This window comes from Hoplias malabaricus, chromosome 15, assembly GCF_029633855.1.
Source record: "Hoplias malabaricus isolate fHopMal1 chromosome 15, fHopMal1.hap1, whole genome shotgun sequence".
NCBI lineage: Eukaryota > Metazoa > Chordata > Actinopteri > Characiformes > Erythrinidae > Hoplias > Hoplias malabaricus.
Genome location: NC_089814.1, coordinates 11,278,486 through 11,292,680, shown reverse-complemented (window position 1 = coordinate 11,292,680; position 14,195 = coordinate 11,278,486). Strand labels below are relative to the sequence as shown.

General features: G+C 39.2%; 1 protein-coding gene across 1 annotated transcript in view; it reads right to left on the bottom strand.

The window, feature by feature from the left end:
• pnpla7a (patatin-like phospholipase domain containing 7a) overlaps positions 1–14,195 on the bottom strand; it is a 33,544-nt gene that overhangs the window by 12,847 nt on the left and 6,502 nt on the right. The window contains exons 3-24 of the mRNA XM_066645989.1: positions 13,504–13,575; positions 13,197–13,284; positions 12,920–12,999; positions 12,524–12,612; positions 10,808–10,948; positions 10,454–10,613; positions 10,008–10,088; positions 9,750–9,878; positions 9,051–9,131; positions 8,196–8,334; positions 8,037–8,120; positions 6,876–6,961; positions 6,634–6,786; positions 6,271–6,348; positions 5,892–6,097; positions 5,160–5,291; positions 4,890–5,013; positions 2,518–2,631; positions 2,328–2,394; positions 1,081–1,230; positions 769–832; positions 105–273 (exon numbers count right to left, since the gene is read on the bottom strand). Of these exons, the coding sequence (XP_066502086.1) occupies positions 105–273; positions 769–832; positions 1,081–1,230; positions 2,328–2,394; positions 2,518–2,631; positions 4,890–5,013; positions 5,160–5,291; positions 5,892–6,097; positions 6,271–6,348; positions 6,634–6,786; positions 6,876–6,961; positions 8,037–8,120; positions 8,196–8,334; positions 9,051–9,131; positions 9,750–9,878; positions 10,008–10,088; positions 10,454–10,613; positions 10,808–10,948; positions 12,524–12,612; positions 12,920–12,999; positions 13,197–13,284; positions 13,504–13,575 (2,487 nt within the window). The remainder of the gene's footprint in view (positions 1–104; positions 274–768; positions 833–1,080; positions 1,231–2,327; positions 2,395–2,517; positions 2,632–4,889; positions 5,014–5,159; positions 5,292–5,891; positions 6,098–6,270; positions 6,349–6,633; positions 6,787–6,875; positions 6,962–8,036; positions 8,121–8,195; positions 8,335–9,050; positions 9,132–9,749; positions 9,879–10,007; positions 10,089–10,453; positions 10,614–10,807; positions 10,949–12,523; positions 12,613–12,919; positions 13,000–13,196; positions 13,285–13,503; positions 13,576–14,195) is intronic.

Sequence of the window (14,195 nt, the reverse complement as noted above, 5' to 3'; positions counted from 1 at the left end):
ATCCCATTTATTTACCCTTAATTTACAACAATCATAAAGTCAATGAGAAGAAGACAATGCGCTATAGACTTGTGTATCTGAGGCACAAATACTACAAGCTGTACCTCGCCCACTGCTGGGTCCTGCTCTCCAAGTCCTACGATGAGGATGCAGTCAGCCTGGCGGATGCAGCGCTGTGTCCAGGGTGTGAGGGAGCCGTCTGTTTGGTACAGGACGATACGGTGAATGTCCTCTTGCTGACCCAGCCAACTTGACAACCTGTACTCATGCACACTGAGAAAGAAAGCACTGAGTTAGGGTCAACCATTCACGCTACAGAATACTGGAATGACAGGAAAGGACACAGTAGCTCAGTGAATGCACATTAAATCCTGATAGAGGCTCTATTTTTAAAAGAACAGCAGTTGGACTGACATGCAGATGTCTGATTAAAGGACATAAAAGGAGATTGTAAAGGCTGTGTCCTGATGGCACTGAAGATAGCATTAGATTACCCAAAAAAAAAACTAAAAACTCAGAACATGAAACAATAAATCCACAGCAAAACTAATATGCAAATGAAAAAGAAACAGAGAGATCACTCAGAGTGCAAGGCATCTCTGAGGAATTCCTGCTTGCCTAGTTCATCATGCGATGCATTTACATATAACTCCACATAAATCCTTTCAACTTCATCCTCTAATGTGTAAAGGCAAGACTGGAAAAGTGTTGTCTTGCTCATTCTTTTACAAATTTACAATGCATAAATGAACTTGGCTGCTGACCCACCTGTCCAGTGCTGCAGAACCCAATCGCTGTTTAATGATGTCACTGGTGAGCAGGAGAGTGGGACCTGGAGGAAGAATTTAACATGTAAAGCAAAGCAACAGCCTTAATATAACTTTATTTGTCTGGATACTGGACTCTGTGAACTGCTTATGCAACAGCTATCTGGAACACACAATAATTCAGTTAAGGAAATGAAAAGTCTCCAAGTGCATAAATTAAATGACAATAAGCTGAATCACTAACACATGGTCTGGTCATGTTCAACTCCATGACCCTGTTCGGCTGAATGCAAATGAAGAAACCGTCTGTTACCGATAGCGATGAGAGCATGCTGCAACTCCAGTGTGAACGCAGTAAGAGGGACCTCTTCAGACACAGACAGCACAGCCACAGTGGACAGGTTAGAGACAGGATTTCCAGCATCCCACTCACTGCCATGAGTGTGTAAAGCCAGACTGCGTGCTGAAAAAAATGACAGTAATGCACCTATCATTATTCTTTGCCACATTCACTTTCAGATACAGTCAGAGTTTTAGTAGTTTTGTTTTTAGATCATAAGCATAAAATATGTGAGTTACGTCAAAACATTAAGCACAGTACCACATTTCCACTATATTGTTCTATAGTCACAGTATCAACACACACTGATTGGCCTTAGCATTATGACCACCTCCTTGTTTCTACACTCATTGTCCATTTTCTCTGTGCCATTCACCATATGGGAGAACTTAGTAGTTCTACAATTACAAACTGTAGTCCATCTGTTGCTCTGAATACCTTGTTTGGTCAGGAGCACCAAAGAGCAGGTATGATTTGAGTTGTGGATCATTCTTAGCACTGCAGTGACACTGATGTGGAGGAGGTGTGCATGTGTTTTTCTGTTACATGGTGTCCTCTCACTGTCCACCCTATTAGACACAGCTATCTTGTTGGTCCATCTTGTAGATGTAAAGTCAGAAACAGTAACTGATCTGTAGCTGCACAGTTTGTGTTAGTAGTCCCCTAGTTCTTTGTCAGTGGACACAGGACACTGCCCACGGGATGCTGCCCACAGGAAGCTGTTGGCTGGATATGTTTGGTTGGTGGACAGTTCAGCAGTGACAATGAAGGTTTTAAAAAACTCCAGCACCACTGCTGTTTCTGATCCACTTTTCCCAGCACAACACACATTAACACACCACTACCAAGTTAGTGCCACTGGAGTACTCTGAATGGTCCACGACTCAAATCATACCTGCTCTGTGGTGGTCCTGACCATGGTGCATATGGGAAAATGGGCCGGATTATCAGTGTAAGTAACATTAGCTGTCTTTAATGAACCAAACTGGCAGCTCAATTTCCAATCTTAGTTGACTCTAATCTTGCATCTTTATTAGCCAACTCTGGCAAGTGTTCACGTAATTAATTATGTTGTATAATATAATCAAAATATATTAAACATATAAATACAAGCACATGTTAAAGCAGAGAAGCTTAAATGGTTTCTCTGTCAGACAATTATCTTAATTACATCAGCAATTTAAACTCTCTCTTACACACACACACACACACACACACACCTGTTAATGGCCCGTTAACCTGCTGAAGGATCTTCTGTCCAAGCAGATGTATAAGCCGTGTGACCACCTATGGATACAACAGAAAGACAGTGTAAGAAAGATTTTCTTAAAAAAAAAAAAGTGACAATGACAGAATAAGATGTGTTAAACAAGATCAAGTCTCAAAAGATGCGTGTGGTGTTTCAGTCACCTGAGGAAATTTCCTCTTGATTGAGCTTAGTGCTCCCTCTGGCAGCTTGGCAAGCTCAGAATCTCTTACAGCATGCACCGTAGTGGCTCTGTTCTGATGTGTTAAAGCCTCCACCTGTTCAAAGACACATAGAAAAACATGAACACAATGCATTATACATTTGTAGTGTGCTACTGTAAACATTCCTTCAGCTGTAGTAAATGCAATTAAATCGTTTGTTTCCGATGAAGCCTGAGCTATGCAAATCCATTCTTTTCACAACGGTGTTTGATTACAACTGTGCTTTATCAACACTCACTACTTTACTTTAAATAGCTAAAAGTCATAAGGCAGCCGTTGCAGAAACTAACTAAAACTGTACTGTAATGGATTGTTTGCACAGTTGTTTAATTTGTGTTATTTGTGTTTTTTGCCCAGACATAAAAATAAAATACACTCTCTGGCCATAAAAAAATTCACAAGCTCAATTATTTTGTTGGATAACATTTAGCTCTGATATACATTTCCTGTGGAAATGGTTTGATATCTTTATGCAATGTCAACATTTATTTCCATCCAGATTTCACAAGCACATTCCGATGAGTTTCAAAGGAGTTAAAGTCTGGACTCCGGTGGTGACTTTGTGTGTGAAAATAATCTCTTGTGTTCTTAGAACCATTCTTTTGTGATTTGAGCCTAATAAATCTTGGCATTTTCCCCCCAATTAGTTTCAAACAAGTGGTTATCTGTCACCACACAGCAGTTTAGTCCCAGTCATGAGAGTTCTCTTCACATTGTGCACATGGAAATGTGCTATTAAACTTATAGGTTTCTTCCATGCAAACATTCCAGACTTCTTCTGTGAAGCTGACAGTAAACAACTACCTCCTAACTACCTAATTGTATTAATCATAACACATTAATTCAAGTAATCTCCTTAGTTTTGGCTTTGCAGGATGCAGGCCAATTATGTGATCCTTCAACAGAGTTACATCATATCAATTAAAAATGTTATTTATCCAACAAAGTTGTTAAATAAATGAAAGGGTGTTCACTGGGAGAGTTAGGGTTAACCAAGTTGCTGTCAGCTCAAACATATTAATCACTTCAGTTTTCCCATATATAGGCTCTAAAGCACTTGCTTATTTAAAACAAAACCTTTTTTTTTGTCCAGGTATTGTAGTATTATTTTTAGCTATGTAGGATGAAAAAATGGTGCAGTAGCACTGGAAATGTTTTCAAGATTCTCTAAATAGTCCTCATTATAGGTGAAAACCTCATCATTAGGAGCTTGACCTTTAAAAAGATGGCCATGACGTAGAAAGTAGAGTAACTAAACTTGGAGCTGCACATTAGGGGGCCTATGACACTGTTCCCCCAGACAGTATCTACGCCAATCTTCTTAGTGTGTAACCATGGCATCGGCATGGACAGGTATTCTTAGAAGCATGGGCATCACTGCGGAGACGCACGAGACACCAGCCAATCAGAACACAGAGTGTATGAATAGCTATCCAGGGGAATCACCCAGGAAGGAAGGTGTTACCCAACACCTCCGGTTTCTTCTCCCAGGGCCAAAGACCCATGAACAACTGACAAATACAGCAAAGTTAATGAAAAAAAAGCCATGCAAAGAAATAAGTCTGCTACTTTGAAACACCCTACGAATATCAATGTGGGACATTCATATTCATTCTGATGTTGTTGCTGATGCAGTGTTGCAAGAAATCCTATTAGTCTAATGATTTTATTCTGTACCGTGAACAGGGTTTGCTGTTTTATGCTCTAGATCCAGAGCCAAAAAAAAAAAAAAAGTGAGCAGGCCTTTGTGTGCTGTCTTAGAAATTATTAAAAGGTAAAGAGTAAGAACAACTCTGCGTTCGATATTTTGGCACATTAAAACACAAGTACACAAGCATATGCAAAGTAATGTTATAACCATAGCAAACCAATGGGAATAAACTAGAACATGCAACAAATTAGAATGTGAATGAACAACACCAACAGGCAACTTGCAGGATGCTTCCTCCTGTCAGTGTGACGTAGTGAAATTAAGCCTTCATTCATGGACAGAATGGACAGCTAATTTATAGAAGCATGCATAGCAAACTGTCGTCATCTAATCCAATATTAGTCTACCACTGATATGAAAGAGGGGTTTGAAAATAAATCAAAAAGAAGATGAATGCAAAAAAGGATGGTGTTGTATAAAGAAAACAAAGCTTCACTTGAAAGGTGCTTCATTTCAGTCTTATGTTTATAAGGCTTTTTATAACTGCTGTTTTCACACTGAAAGCATTTTGGCTTTTAAAAACAATCATGAAAAACAATTCAGTTTCAGTGAAGACGACAGTAAATAGATGTGCCATTCCCACCCTTAACGTGACCCTTACCACTCCAATGAGATCTCCTCGTCCATACTCTCCAGTGAGCTCCTTCTTCCCATCGTCCTTCAGAATGACTGAACGTAAGCGTCCACTCAAGACGATAAAAGTACTGTCTGACTTATCCCCCTGTCTGAAAGAAATACAATTGCATCAATGATACACATTCCAATATGTTCAATAGGTTTTCTTTGCTCTGGACATCTATTTGGGTTACTGGTTATGAAAAAAGGCAAGGAGGGGGAAGACAGAGGCAAGTAAAGATAGCTGACGATGTACCTATAGACTGCTCGCCCAGCCTCCACAGCCACCCAGTCAAGAGCAAAATCAATCTGCCGGACGAATGGAGACATCCTGCGTACTACAGAGTGAGCGACATTCAGCACCACAGTGGGCTCCGCACGCATGATTCTGACACACATAAAAATGGGGTTAAAATATTAAAAAAAAAACATTAAGAAACCTTTAACTGCTTATTATACAAATTTTCTCCAAATATCTCATTTGAAGAAATTATACAAGACCTGCAACATACTGTTATTTCTTAATGTTTTGGTCTGAAAAGCATTCATTTCAGTGGCCTATTTATTCCTCCTCTTTTGGTGCATTTAGTCAGGTATTTTACATTTTTTAATTAGTTTTAATAAACATAGTCATTTCCTATGTATGTGTGAGTAGAGGAATCTCATTATTCTCTGGCATCTGCCAGTATACATCAAATCTCCTTTGAAGACAGTGATTAGATGTGCATTTGTGTACATTAAAAATAGAGTAATATTATATAATAATTATAGAACATTTTTTTAAATATTGAACAATATTATATAATAGTTATGGAACATGTATTATTAAATATAGAGTAATATTATATACAGTGATACTGCTGAGCCTTTTATGTTGACAGCTGTAAAAGAGCATTTTGAGACGGGGTGTTGTTCTACTGCATGGTAATGCACTTCAAGGTTGCAGAGGTGGTGTTAAAATAAGAAAATGCATGTGTGTGCTACATACTCATAAAAGTGGGTTTTGGAGATGGAGAGGAACGTACAGTCACGGTGGGCACGCACACTAAAAATAAGCGGCTCTCCTGTGAGGACAGCCAGCTGGCCCACCAGCTCTCCTGGATGAGTCACAAATAAACACGTCTCTTCCTCACGGTCAATCATTCGCTGGTACACATGCAGCAATCCAGAAATTACAAATTGCACACTCACTTCCTGCAGGTCACAAATGCAGAAATATAAATGAAGGATACAGTAATTCAAATATATGCACAGCATAAACATGTAATGTCTTTTACCATTTAACAAAACAATTTACCAAAAGATCTGCAAAAGAATATCTATTCTTGGCAATAAAAGTGTGTAATCAGGATACACAGCCCCTGTACCTGGTCTCCTTGACGTGCCACAACAGAGCCAGCCTTCACCTGGTGCAAAGTGACTCTGCCCTCCATCAGACTGGGATCCTGAACCAAACACACACACACTTATTTCAGGACACATAAGACATACACACAAAAACATGTTTGCAAATTCGCTTTTTATATCCCAAACATTTTTTTAGCACCAAAAAAACAGAACAATTGTGGATATATTTTTAATTTCTATTCTGTTTATTTAACTTGTAAAGGCATTGACATATTACTCAATGTAAAAAAACCCTTAATAAAAAAAGCTATTCTTTTCATACATAGACCTATTGCCCTTTCCCCAAATATATTAATAATATTACTCTCCTTCTCTACTCTTACCTGTAGCGGGATAATACCCAGAAGGTCTTTTTTAGCTGCCTGGAAAATGGCGCCAACTTTACTGGGGTGGACATCAGATCGCCCCTCACTGTCTGTGTAGTGAATTACTGCAGACGGCGTGTGCTGCATGGTCACAGTCTTCTTTAGAATTGACTGAAAGAGTGTGAAAAGGGCAACATAAAGGAAGTGAAAACTTTCACTGAAGTTGTGCGTAACATGTAAAAACGGTGTGCCATCAGTACCTTGTAGAGAACAGGGCTAGATGGTGGCTCATCCATGGTCACTCGGGCACGCTCATATGCCATGTTCAGGTCATTTCCCGCCATCCCTGTCAACACAAATTTGCAGAATATGCTGATAATGGACATCTTTGCATTGCAGGAATGTAACACCTGGATTCTATTTATACCATTATGAACAAACATGATTATAAACACTCTTCATATAAATCATGCTTTGACCTTTTCAAATCAGCCGTAGCATTGTTTTCACTAAAGAATATGTCCATCCATCCATCCATTATCTGTAACCGCTTATCCAATTTAGGGTCGCGGGGGGTCCAGAGCCTACCTGGAATCATTGGGCGCAAGGCGGGAATACACCCTGGAGGGGACGCCAGTCCTTCACAGGGCTAAAGAATATGTGACTCTCTAAAATCATGAATGTCACCTTTTAAGGGGTTAATAATGTAAAACTGAATGTAATTCCGAGGATTTTTCCTCACTATTTGCTGCTCAAAACAGACCTAATGCGTTTAGGAACCCCTAGAGTCTGTAAAACATTAAAAGAATGAAGAGTCTCTGTCTGATATAATAGGCTTTCTCTCCCTGCTCATGGCAGAAAAACACAATTGTAAAGGTTTTTATACAATGAATAGACTACCATTGAAAAGCATGAACTGAGATGAGGATACTGCTCTCTTCCTTTTCCATAGGTGGGTAATATTGACTTATATTTGCTGAACTGACAGTAAATTCAGAAGAGCACTAACTGCATAAAACTTTTTAAAACCATTTTTTCTGTGGTAAATCAAAGAGTGAATACAAATTTTAACCACATAGAAACAACAGTAAAATGTGTTTTCCCTCAAACATAACGTTCCACATTAAAATAGCTTCTGAATGTAAAGAAAACAGACAACAGCATTTCTTTAAACCTAAGGTTTCATAAGGGTATGCTTCATTCTCAAACTCAAATTTTATATTAGTTCCAAAGTAACCAATTATGGTGAAGGGGTAAATGGTACAAGACATTATGTATTCCAATTTAAACATAAAATTTGATGGAGTGGTTGTGACAATGGAGCATTAGCAGGACTCCATTGTAAATAAGATTTTTATTTTCATTGAGATTTTTAATCTGGTTTAATAAATAGTATTAAAATATAATAAAAATAAAATGACCTGTGGTGTCCACTGGCAGAGAGATAGAGCGAGGCTTCCTGACACCTATGGACAAATTCTCTGAGGAACTGGTTTTCCCTCCATCTGACCAAGAACAAAATATTCACATCACTATTGTTGTTAGTCTGTGTTTGTTTGTGTGTGTAAGAATGTGTTTACCTGAGTCTGTAGACTCTGCAAGCCCCTGGCTGTGCTCTTCAGAGGCCTGTGTGTGAAAGTGGGGCCTGCGAGGGACACGGCTGGGACTTCCCTCAGCAATCACACTATTAACTGTTGTAAGAGGCACTGCCTGCCTTTCCTATCAACACACAGCACACATGGTGATGCTTTATTATTTTCTTCATGTTCTTTAACAAACAGCAGTTTGAACAGTCTTCTTGGGATTTCTACAATCTTCTTAATACCATGTACCACAAGGCATGGCATTCCATAAGGAATAACCACAATGACCTCATCATAGTGCAGTGTGCACTATGTGAGAATGAATCTTGGTTTATGCTTTGCTGTCAACAGAGGGCACTGGGCTAACCCACGATAAATGACCCTGCCACAATATGCTGACAGGGCTAAAGAGCGTTTACTGGGGAACGGACAGGAAAACCAGTGCAGGAGTCAAAGACACAGCAGAGGACAACACACCTCCTCTGAGCACAATGCTCTCCACCACCACAGGCTTTTAATGGTTTCCTGGAATGAGGGTGAGAGCGATGGGCTATGATCTGAGACACAGCTAAGGTGTGGAAAGGAATGGCTAAGACCGATAGGCCATCTCAGCCCAGAGGGCAGTAAAGCCAGTGTTCTTTAAAGGAGAAGTGAGGCCTCATGATCAAGTCCGTTCATTCTCACTGCACTTTATGACCCTTACAGTAAGAAATGATTATGATGTTAAGGTTAATGTAGCATGAAATAACTTTGAGGGGGGTGTGTAAGAATGTGAACGTTCATGTGGGTTATGGGTGCACGCGTGTTTGATTCCTGATGTGACTGGGTGTAAATGTTCATGTGTTCTCTTACTGGATTGAAGAGTTCAGTGGTCAGTCCCAAGTAATTGTGCAAAGCCAAGAAGGTCACTCTCTGCAGCCGCACCATGATTATCTGAACAGTCACAGCACACACAGACCACTGTCAGTTACTATTAATAGCTCAAACACTGGTTTATTCAACTCTTTGAGCACTTCCATAAATCTTAGTGTGATTGAACAAGTATTCACTAATATGGACATTCCTTTCTGTTCAATTTTGTATGTACAGAGGCTTCACAAATATAGCACTGGGCAAATATGAGGTTAACCTCAATTAAATTATTTCCAATTAGCCAATAAGAATATATTTTTAGGGGATATTCATAGATATACAATAAAAAGACTAGATGTTAAATAATCCTGTTGCATAAGAAAGGGGAAAACAATGGAAACTGTTATAAATAAAGGTGTAGTTCAAACTATAATTAAACATATAGAGAAAATGGGACAGCGAATGTTAGTCTTGTAGTCCACCAAAACATTCATCATTATATGACATGTTAAATTATTTAAAGATTTCGTATTTGAGATGAATTTTTAATACCAAATGCTAAGTAAATTCATACTGCAACTCGAAAAAACAGCATTCATGTGTTTCTATCTTTTTCCCTAGATACACATATACTAGGGCATCTACATCACTATTAATGGGAGTGGAGTGTCTCAGTGTAAGTGAGGCATGATCCTTTACCTGTATAACTCTCACTAGCGTCTCTGGGTACTTTTCAAACACAGACTGAAAGCCTGAGGCAGGCAGGCGTAGGATAGTGGAGCGCACTGCTGCGCGAGCAGACACCGTCTTATATGGAGCAGGATAACCCTGGGGAATGAGAGAGGGAAAGTGGGGGAATTAAAAAAAAATAATAAAAAAACAGGATTAGCATTAAGCTCTTAGCACTGGAGTCAGATGAAGAGTGAGCGAGAGAGTATATGACAGAGAGAGACTCACAGTAATGATGTCTAGAATGCTGAGCAGGCTGTGAACACTGTCTCCGGGCAGCACGTCCTTCACCACAGGGTCTGTACCATCCTGAGACATAAAACAATAATCCAAACACAAATAGTCTCCAACATACAGCCCATTATATAATTCCTGCTGCATTGCCATTCATGGTAACATTTTCAGAAATATAGTAAGTTTTGAACATGGGGCATAAATGGAAACTATTTTACAGCTTATGTTTTGAATGATCTGTTTTTGTGATGTAACATTGTTTATTGATCCATTTATTTAGCCCACTCTGATGCTATAATAAATATCAGACTACTTACATGTATAGTAAAAACATCTTGCTTGATTTTAAGGGACAAATGTTGGAAAATAACATAAAATTACTTTTTAGATGTAAATAAAAATACACAAGTCTCCGAAACTTTTTGTGATATTTTACTCACATTTTCATGAATACACAACTCAAGCCTCCCATCCTGAACCACATATATGCTGTCATCATCATCCCCTGGCCTGAAGAGCCCCTCGCCCTCCTGCAGCTCAATAAACACCATGTGCCGACACAGCTCCAGGAACAGTGGCTTCTCAAAGTGACCTAGCACCCTAACACACACAAACACATGCCGTTCACAGTTATAATACTATTCTGGGATACTTACCAAATAGCAGTCTATGGTCTACAGGAACAGACTGTGCTACAGTAATTTTAATGCCTTTTAATCATTGAAGAATGCCAAAACCATTGCAAAACGGATGCAAAATGTTTAGAAATGACCAAAATTGTTTGCAAAACTAACCTGACATTTTTAAGCATGTAAAGCACTTCAGAGGGTAAATTTGAGTTCTGCACATCAAACTCGGTAAGATCTGCCTCCAGTAGAGAGGGTGGGGGCTCTTTGGGTTGTAGGGTTGGAGGCTCCCTCTTTATCCGTAAAATCCTGAATAACAACACGTTAACATGGTGTGGCTACGTCATACATCACAGACCAGTAGTCCAAGCCTGAACAACACACAGTTCTAAAAAAGTCATATGCTAGAGCAGTGGTTCCCACACTTTTTCTGCTGTGCCACCACATTTCACCCCTCCACACTGAAACATGTACATATTTTACTACAAGCTCCACTGGAATTTATTTATAAATTCATAAAAAACTGCAACTAAAAAAAACTAACATTAATTGACTGTGCTTAAAGACTAAGCACCACTTAATGGACCTTCATGAATATTTCACATTATTGTAGTTACTGACATATATAAGTATGAATTAAAATGAAAATAGCAGCTTAATTTGCTTTAAAACTGACAATTTTATTAAACTGACGGAAAAACCCGAGCTCGCTACGGAAATTCTTGAACGCAACTGTGACGTCACTGGTGGACAACAGCTGAACAACGCCGCGGTAAAACACCGTCATGACTGACTGTTATGACAGTATCTAGCTAAATAACCAACATTATTCATGACAATAGCCTAGTAATAAGCTAAACTCAAATGTAGAGGTACCGTTATTCTTGTAAATGTGATCGAAGTCGAACTCGAATTCCTCCGACTCTATAAACCTCCGTAATGCAGCTACGTAGCCGAGTATAATCTGAGACACCGAGTTTAGCGAGTCAAGCTAACGTTAACTAACACCAACTAAAACAGGCGAAGTGAGTGTCCTTACCCTGTTTACCTCCATGTTACAGAGGCTCTTGAACACCTTTCGTTGGTGTCCTTACACCTCCATATTGTTGGAAAAGCGCCAGTGAAATGAGCTACAGATAACGGAGTGAGCGGATGGTCCTTTCCAAAGTGCCTGTTTAAAGTCGACAAATTTAGTAAATTTCCTGGATATTTTGGGATCTTTGGGCCATTTGTGCACAGATGTCCCACTGTACATTGAATGATTGCAGCCAAAAACAACACACCTTTTCGTCATTTTGCATTAAGTGCAACTTCGAATTGTTGTCCACCATCTAGACGCCTATTAGGGGGTCTAGATTATTATGAATTAGTGAAATAACATGTTTTCTGACTATCAATAAACACAAGTTAGGAACTCAAATTCCACTGTATTTATTTGTTTGACACTTTCATATAGCTGGTGCTTAGCCTTTAACAGTCCTTGTTAAACATATTTGCTCCCAATTGCTTCCCTGCACAAAAGAATAAGTCATAAAACTTCTTGAGAGAAAAAGCGCAAATCCTGCACATTGAAAATGACCCATTTAATCCCTCATCTCTTCAGTGACCGGTATGAGTTTGCTTTGAGATATGCCTCATCATATTTATTTTTTTTCCTCTTTGAAAGTTGTGGCTTGAGAAAACCCATCATCTACTGCACGTTTAGCCCTCACAAACTTGCCCATTTCTTGCTAGCACTGCAGAAACGTACATAGAACATTTATATATATATATTAACAATAATCCCCAAAAATGTTTGGAGAGCTAGAAGAAATGAAAATCAGAGACTGACAATTTTTAACTTTCCATTAATCCCTAGCCCAATAGGAGCATTTGAGGTGATACCTTCGAGCTATGCTTAGGACTTTGGGTCTCTTCCGAGGACGCTGTTTGGAAACCGAAGCAGAGGATGGGGTAGAGGACAGGGTCTGGACCTGAAAGAAAGAAAGAAAAATAAATAAATAAAGGTGAAGACAGTGAGTAAATAGAACAGTTATTGAAATACATGCTTTGTGTTTTTAATCGGCTGTTCTTATCACAAATCACAATAAATGCTGCCATCTTGTGGCCAAAGAAAAGCTTACACTCTGCTAGAAGACAGACACAGTAAAAATACAGATGAAGGAAAATTAAATGACTTTTAAACAGTACTGAAGTCAAGTATAGTTCAAATGAAACATCATCTAATATTTCTTAAACAGCTTGTGAATCCCAAAAAGGCACCTCTCAGAGATGACTGACCTTTCTCATGATCTTCCTGCCATAGAAAAGAACCTTGTCCCTTTTTCTAAAGCGGTAACGAGGGGTCCCGGCCTGTTGACCTGCAAAATACACAAATATTTGGTAGAGATTTTAAACCAGCACGACCTGTCCATATTGATTATCAGTAACTTTTGTTATTGACCAGTTATTGCCATTTATTCATTTCTTAGAAAACAGAATTAAAATGATAATTGTACATGTTTACAAATTGTTTGACAGACGTATGTTAAAAAAAAAAACGGGAGCCAGGACTTACTTGCTAGTTTGTATCTGCGATATAGGAAGAGCACAGCTATGCCTATGAGACACACTGCCACCACAGCCCCAATCAACATGCCCGTCAACTGGAACAAAGAGCGCAGTGTTAGGGTAGATTACCCTTAAGAGAGTAACATGTAAAAAGATCATAACGATTTTATGATAATCCTTATGTTATTATCTCTATATCAATACGTAAACACATTAATTGGTTTATTTATAGTGTTAACTGCTGAGAAAGTAAAATGCTCAAAAGAAAATATTTGAATAACAGGCAGAAGGAATGTAGTCAAAGACATTAATACCACAGTGTTTTGCAACCTCTCCTCCACAAACATCTGCAGATGGGCACGGAAGTCACTTCCAGGCAGTGTGACCTAGAGCAAAACACATTATCAACATAAACTGTTTATTTTAAAAACTATAATTCTTTCATTTATTATATATATCTGTAACTGCTTATCCAGTTCAGGGTCGCGGTGGGTCCAGAGCCTACCTGGAATCATTGGGCACAAGGCGGGAATACACCCTGGAGGGGGCGCCAGTCCTTCACAGGGCAACACACACACTCACACCTACGGACACTTTTGACACTTGACCAATCCACCTACCAACGTGTTTTTGGACTGTGGGAGGAAATCGGAGCACCCAGAGGAAACCCACGCAGACACAGGGAGAACACACCACACTCCTTACAGACAGTCACCCGGAGCGGGACTCGAACCCACAACCTCCAGGTCCAGTAACAGGGGATAGTAAATGTTACTATCTAATGTTAAATGTTGCTAATTTTTGCCCATTCTGATTTGATACAAGGACTTCAGCTGCTCAACAATGTGTAGTGCCCAATGCCCTGGTCACTGATGCATCCCTAGAACATGTGGTGGGAGATGAATAAGTTTTATTAGTTTCTAATAAAAAATGTGACTTTTTGGGACTTTAATACTTAGACTATCGACTGGTCTCCTAGAGACACCTCCAATTCTTCCAACTCAGA